Raw genomic sequence first — 7,751 nt, forward strand, 5'->3', positions numbered from 1 at the left:
TTTAAAAAAAAAAGAAAATTGATGGCAGTGAATGAGTTAAAAAGTATGTAAAATAATGTATCAAACTATGAATAACATCATAGCAGAGAGAATTAAAGATTAAATTTTTTTGTATGAAATGGTACAAAATCAATTAAAAGATCAATAATGAAAATAAATGCACATTAAAAGTAAATTTAAAAGTATACATTAAGAAAAGATCATATAACACATAAAAACAGATGCAAAATCAATTTAAATGTCCATTTATTCATCACCAAATATGAACATGGCAGCCTTAATTCGGAACACAAGTTTGAATTTAAAAAAAAAAGTTTACAAAAATGTTGAGTCTATTAAAAATATATGAAAATAAATACCACTGTGCCACTTTTGACGACACCTTATAGATCATCTGCGAGCAAAATAAAACAATTAGAAACCAGCTCAGTGAGTTAATAAATCGATTGTTGTAGTGGTGATGCGTGGGCCTTCTTTCTTTCCTTTGCGTTTTCAGTTTTCTTCTCTCTCTTTCAGTATTTGCAACAGAAGCCGCAACCCTTGTAGGACCGGCAGCAGTTGCAGCACCAGCGGCACAGCGACAGGTTGCTCTGCCGCTTGTGACGCGCGTGATACGCCGTCCAAGGCTCCTCGCCGGCCACGTCCTGTTGGCCTGCAACTGGAGTGTCGCCTCCTCTTGCCTCCGCCATTTGCTGCTGCACCTGCGTTGGCAAAAACATGTCTATTATTGAATGACATCCGTTGTTAAATGCTAAATAAACTCTTTCAAGGCGATGTATGGAATTGAAAGAAAACTCGGTCTCCGAGACTTTGTAAAAGAAGAACTTAAGGACACTGAGCAAATCCTCGAGACAAGATTCGATATGTATCTCTATTATACACATATGGCGTGTGATGCATTTTAAAGCGATTCGGTTCAATTTAGACACACATATACATATATATTAGGGATAGAAATCTCACCAATGATGATTCAATACGTATCTCAATACATGTAGCATACCTTTTAAAGTGGAATGATGAACTCATGCAAACCCAAAAACGTATAATTACGTTTTTTTAATAATTTGTCCTCCACTCCCAAATACGTTTTTTAGTTGTTGTTTCTTTATGCTAGAGCATACAGCTTCTGACATGAAGAGGTCACTTATAGCAATGGTCGTTAGTAAAAAAATTAAATAAAAATAAAAGGCCAGCAGGTGGCAGCAGAGTATAAGAGCTCAATTAGGGCCATGTTGCAACAAGCTTTTTTTTGGCAGTGTTTTCAACAGGTTTGTATAACGATAAAACTTAGTTATATTAAAATTAATATATTAGACATGTTTGCGCTTTAATAATTTAATAGATTTCCTGGTTCAATTGCTTTTTTTCCGGATGAAAGAAGAGATTCTAATCTTTCTTTTGGTAGGTTCCATGTTTTTATAGAAATAGAACACAAAATTATGTGGACATTGCAAAATCCAGTCAAACAGCCTGGAGCGAAGGGGGTTGCTTCAGTGAAAATGGCTGGGAGTGAATGAGTTAAAGGCACATATCTCACATACAGACACTACAAAACAGTATTTTCTACAGTTTCTGCTTTCAATTTTTTGGTGTTCCATTTTTTTTTACAGTGTACATTTAAAGGGAGGCGTACATCTATTTGGAAAGTTTTAAAAATCCTCTCTCTGTCGTAGATTTTCCCCAGAAGAGTATTATGTGAAAAAGGTGATGTTCTTACCTCATTGGCGGGGAGCGCAGAGCTCTCCAGGATGCAAATAAAGGCGAGCACGAGTGTCACTGCAACTGCAATGCTAAATGCCTTCATTTTGGACTAGTGGGCGAGCGGTCTTCTTTTAATTGTCGCTGAAAATCCTCAAGTGTGGCGCGGTCGTCTCTCTCATGGGGCGCCGACAACGACTGTCCAGTGATGACGTTGGTTAGCTTGCTACCTCGCTTCCACAGTGTGTCGTGTGAGTGCATGGTGTCTGGTATTTATACACTTGCTCAGGGTGGTGGTGGGGGGGCGGGGGTGCCTCACCGCCCCCCCATGGAGGCCCGCCAGGCCTCTTTCCTGGCAGGTGTTATCTAACTCCTACCAGGGGAAGTCTTGCCCCCTTTGCTTGTGTAAAAGCTGAGGCCAGTGGCGCGGGGGATTTCTTTTTGGATCCGCAACACGGTGCACAAGTGGTTAGCATGTCTGCCTCACAGTTCTGAGGTTCAAGGTTCTAATCTAGCTGATTGGTGTTCATGTCGAATCAATGGTAAATGGTACTTTATTTATATAGCCCTTTTCCACCTTTAGAAGGTAGATGACGCAGCATCAGGTTCAGTATCTTTCTGAAGGATACTTCTATGTGGTCACAATGGCATGGGATCGAACCCACAACCTCTGGGTTGCGAGACGACCACTCTACTCTAGTTGTCTTTTGTGCCCTGTCGTTGGCTGGCTTTAGGTGACCTGTGACAATTTAAAACTCATTCACTACCATTGACGGCTATAGACGTCAAAAATTCATTTGAACTATTTATTTTTAACATTTTGTTAACAAAAGTATGAAAACCTAAAGAATTTTTTTTTTATTGTACATTTAGAACAGATATAAAATTTGCAATTAATCGTGAGTTAACTATTGAAGTCATGCGATGAATTACAATTAAAAATATTTAATCACCTGACACAATAAATAAAAAAAGATTTTTTTAAATTACGGGTGTCGTTTTCTTATCGTAATTAACCGCATGGCTTCACTAGTTAACTCACGATCAATCACAAATTTTATATCTGTTTTAAATGTACAATAAAAACAAATTCTATGTTTTCATACTCTTGTTAACAAAAGTGGGGAAAAAAATGTTAAACTAATAGAAATAGTTCAAATGAAATTTTGACGTCTATAGCCGTCAATGGCAGTGAATGAGTTAAAAACATGGTCTTGCAATATGGTGATAGAAAAAAAAACTTTAAAAATTAGGTAGCATGATGATTAAGTGGTTAGTACGACCGCCTCACAATCGAGAAGTTCTAGGTTTGACTCCTGCATGGCATTTCCCCAAAATGAAACAGCTAACACAAAATGCAATATAATTCAATTATTTAAGTACCAAATCAATTAGATCACAGAAAGCTGATGTAATACTAAAAACATTGAAAAATGATCATACAAAACCATTAATAAAATATAAAAATTCATGTATGTATTAAAATGTAATGTAAAAATTAAGGAAATAATTAAATGATCAATTCATAATTAGAAATTCATTTAATAATAATAATAATAATAATGCATCAGATTTATATAACTCTTTTCTAGACACTCAAAGACGCTTTACACAGGAATGGATACATTATTCATGCACTCACACATTCACACTCTTAAATGTTTCAACATTGCCATCCATTGTAATTCTATCTATCCTTCACTATTTTTTAAAATCACATTACCAATAAATTTGTCATATTCCAGAGTTGATGACATTTTGTATTCATTTGATTTCTTATAATTACTATTGTATTCATGACCTTCAGAAGACGCTAAAGCCTCCTACGTATTTTTTTAATTTGAGATACTCCAGCAGAGTTTGTCCAATCATCTCTTTGTTTCTTTTATGTGTTTGTTATTTTTGTATTATTAATAATAATGACAAGATTCATTATTCATAGCTTCATAAAATCAGGCTTGATACTATGACAGAAGATAAGCATAATAAGGCAGATTGGGGCATAAACAAATCAAAAAGGATTATTTTATTTCCGCTTATCGGCGGCGGAGCGATAAACAACTGATGGTTAATTAACCTGCGAGCGGAATAAATGCCAGAATCAATAAAGGTGGAAGTGAAATAACAAAAATGGCGGGGGCGGTGGGCAGTGGTAGGCGCGGCGGGGGCAGTTGAAGATAAAGTGCAGATAGAATCGACGGCCGTTTGAATTGTCATTCCACCTTAAAAGGGTTCACAAATTGCCCGCGGTGACTTAATTAGCGAAGGCGGCGGCGACAAAGCGCCGATGGCGACCATGCGCCGGTCTGTCTCGCTTACTGATAACCTCAGTGCCCGTGGTTGCGTCACTGTCAACAAAGCGCCAATGGGGCCTCCCGATATGCGTTGGGGAGCCGTCATACTTACATACAATGTGTTTTTATGAAGTTTCGCCGCGTACCGTGTTTTTTGTCAACAGAAACAATTTATGAGCATGATGACATCATACCACGATGTTCCAGGATATTGTGCCGGGAAATGATGCTAAGCTAAATTTTAACTGAAACACATGGAACAATGAAAAAAGTTGGACTGGTCAAATTAAGTACACCTGCGATTATAACTGCATTTTATATTCCTAAAAAAAAACACAATACTAAAATAATAATTTTTAAAAATTACAAATATTTTTGAAAATGTATGAACTGCCATCGACGGTTATAGACATCAAAATTCATTTGAACTATTTCCATTAGTTTAACTTTTTTTCCCCCACTTTTGTTAACAAGAGTATGAAAACCTTGGAAACATTTTTTTTATTGTTAGAACAGATATAAAATTTGTGATTAACCGTGAGTTAACTATTGAAATCATGCAATTAATTATGATGAATTTTAATTGCCTGACGCCCCAAATTTTTAATAATCTTTTCTATTTAAAATTTGTTTTTATTTTGTTTAAATTTTTTGTAATCTTTTGTTTAAAAACATTTTTTTTTATGTTTTTAATAATTTTAAAAATATTTTAAAAAATCAAAAAAAAAATATTTTTTTAATTATTAAAAAAATAAACTATTTTTAATCATCTTTTCTTTAAAATAAATATTTTTTAATTTTCAATAATCTATTCTATAAATATATATATATATATATATATATATAAATTCATAATCTTTTCTTTAAAAAAATTAATATAAAAATATTTAAATTAGGGGCGCCCGACGATTAAAATTTTTAATCATCACGGATGACTTCTCGAGTTAACTCACGATTAATCACAAATTTTATATCTGTTTAAATGTACAATCATTTTTTTTCCTAGGTTTTCATACTTATAACATAAGTGGGAAAAAAATTGTTGTAGAAATAAAGTGAATTTTTGACATCTATAGCCGTCAATGGCAGTGAATGAGTTAAAATAAATATAATGAAATTATATTATTAAAAACTCCCCAAAATTGTAGACATGAAGATGGAGCTAATAATTCTCATGAACTGTATTAAGGTAAAAGGCTCTTGTTACCACACTAATAATGTTTTGCTTTCTTTAACTACCCTATTTGGTTACATGAGACGTTCCAAATATTAGTAACGCCTCTCGATAATAACTTGGGATTTGGTGTTCCTAATGAAGTGTCTGCTGAGATGTACATTTGGACCCGTGGTTTTGGCAGGGGGCCTATCATCTGAGGGGATCTTGTGGCCAAACAAAGCGAGGCACCAGGGCGGCGGACAGACTCACCTTAGCAGGCGCCGCCGCCGCCATGTTCCTCCTGTTCAAGGCCATTGACCCCGTCGGTTGCGCAAATTCCCAGCGCTTTTACCCCAAAACATTGTCTCTGCTGTGACTTCACAACACACCCAAAGTGGACCAATGGGGGCCAATCTGTGGAAATGATAAACAGAAGATGTTGGGAAGAAAGTGATGACAGCTTCCGGTCAATGTGGAGAGAACAAGGATTACACATGACAAAAATTCCCAGCAAGATTAAGGGGACATATGTTGCATCATTTGTCATCTTCACTTGGAACTTCCACGTCGCTTACGTCAGTTCCCGTAAACTGCCCAAGGAAGGAAGGAAGAACAAGAGAGTTAAAGTTAAAATGTATCAAAATATGTTAATATACAGCTATTTGGCAATACACAAAAAAAATAACTCATTAAAAGTATATAGCTAACAGTGAAGAAAACACAATCAAATAATGTTAGTAAATACAATGATTTATATTATTACAATATTAATATTCCTATAAATAGTAGTAGTGGTGGTTTGATTTACAAAATAAAATGTCAAACCTATTCAAATGAAATATAAGAATATAAAATGTATTATATTACTCTCTTCGTTTAATCTGTTATTACTATTAGACTTCAATTCACCGGATAGTGTCAAATATATTAAAACTAAATGTATATAAAAAATATTGTATTTTAAACATGGTGCTTTACATTCAGCCTTTTGCTGTGACTGGTGACGGTAGAGTACAAGTAACTATGTACATACTGTATATCGATGAGTGTGCTTAAGTAAAGAACTTTTGTTCCAATAATGAGAGGAATTCACAGAACAGACATAAAAATACATTTTAAAAAAGGACAGTCTGTCTACCTCGCTGTTCGCTCCAGATCTGTAGGTAGATCCAAAGATGAAATGATGGAATACACCCAACGCTCTTTGGCACCCTTCCAGTGAGTACTAAAATAACCGTACCACTATATTTCACCCTTCTGCTGTGTAAAAATACGGTACCCTTTCACTGGGGAACTAAAATAATTCAAAAATATATACAGACTTTCTGGCACCCTGTCATTGCACGCAAAATAACACTTTTACACACCCCCGTGCCACAAATTTTTTTTTTAAACGTTTTTGAGCCCCTTTCATTGTGGTACCAAAAACCTGCATACCTGTCTGTGTCCCTGCCACCTCTTCTCAACAAATGACTGTGCCCCGCAAATTCTGTCGATCAACAATGAGCAGTTAATCTAGCCATCGCTAACCCATAGCAGCCGTACAATATAGTACAGGATAGTACAGTATGGTTAGCCTTGTTAGCTTAGCATTTTGGTAAACAAAAGTATGCCAGTATTTTCCAGAAAATATCAATTAGGGGGATTTTTTTTTAGGCCGATGCCAATTCCAATATTTGGCAGAATAACATTTTGATAACCGATTAATTGGCTGCTAAATAAAAACATATATTTAATTATTAACTCTTTTACCGCCAAATACCTCAACTGACGTTAAGGACGTGCCCACTGTATACTGCCAATAACGTCTATTGACGTCAACTATGTTTTAGTTTTTTCTTAATGGGCAGTACAACTACTGTGCAGTGCTGCTTCATGAATGAGGTGGAAAAATCTAAATACACCCGCTAACTATGGCCAGCAGATGGCAGCATTGTATCTCTTTTCAATCGGCTCCCGGGTATCAAATTACATGAAAACGTGGCGGATCTTAAAAAATAGAACGTTTTCAAGGATGACGTGAATGATCAAAGCGTTTGTCACATTAAATCAAATTCACAAAGCATCACTCAACAAAAAACCTTAGTGTCAAAGTCACTGTTTTTGTATCTATGTAGTCAATTGTATCTTTTCGCCTTATTTTTTCATTTTCACTTGATGTCATTCAAATTACCTATTTTCAAATGGGGATTACTAAAGAACGGAATAAGGTAGAAACATACTTTTTTTGTAATGAAAGAATGGAATCTAATCTTTCATATAGTATCTACCATGTTTATGTAGTCATAACACACAATATTCTTTTTGCCTTAAAAGAGGAGTGAAAATGCTCGGTTCATTTAGGACATTAAGGAAAGGAAGCAAAAAAAAAAAAAAAAAAGAGTAGACAGTATGCCAATAGATTTTGGAAAGATTAAAAATGGCTATGCCAACAGATGCATAACTTTATTCAGATGCGTTTATCGGAGTTAGCTTTGAATTCCAACCTCCAAATAATGAATGTAACCAGCAGGGCGTCAGATCTCTGCTCAGTGCTGCATTTGACCTATCTGCATTTCCGAGGGGGGCGTGGCTAATTGACAAGCAATCCACATGGATGA

General features: G+C 35.4%; 1 protein-coding gene across 1 annotated transcript; it reads right to left on the reverse strand.

The window, feature by feature from the left end:
* Positions 1–229: 229 nt before the first annotated feature.
* On the reverse strand, positions 230–1,964 carry hamp (hepcidin antimicrobial peptide). Its single transcript, XM_086078525.1, has 2 exons — positions 1,721–1,964; positions 230–701 (listed from the first exon to the last, which is right to left on the reverse strand). The coding sequence occupies exons 1-2, from the start codon at positions 1,805–1,807 to the stop codon at positions 513–515; spliced, it is 276 nt and encodes a 91-aa protein (XP_085934651.1). The 5' UTR covers positions 1,808–1,964; the 3' UTR covers positions 230–512.
* Between the last annotated feature and the right edge of the window lie 5,787 nt (positions 1,965–7,751).

This window comes from Leptonotus elevatus, chromosome 6 (assembly GCF_054856555.1).
Source record: "Leptonotus elevatus isolate MCC_2025b chromosome 6, RoL_Lele_1.0, whole genome shotgun sequence".
NCBI lineage: Eukaryota > Metazoa > Chordata > Actinopteri > Syngnathiformes > Syngnathidae > Leptonotus > Leptonotus elevatus.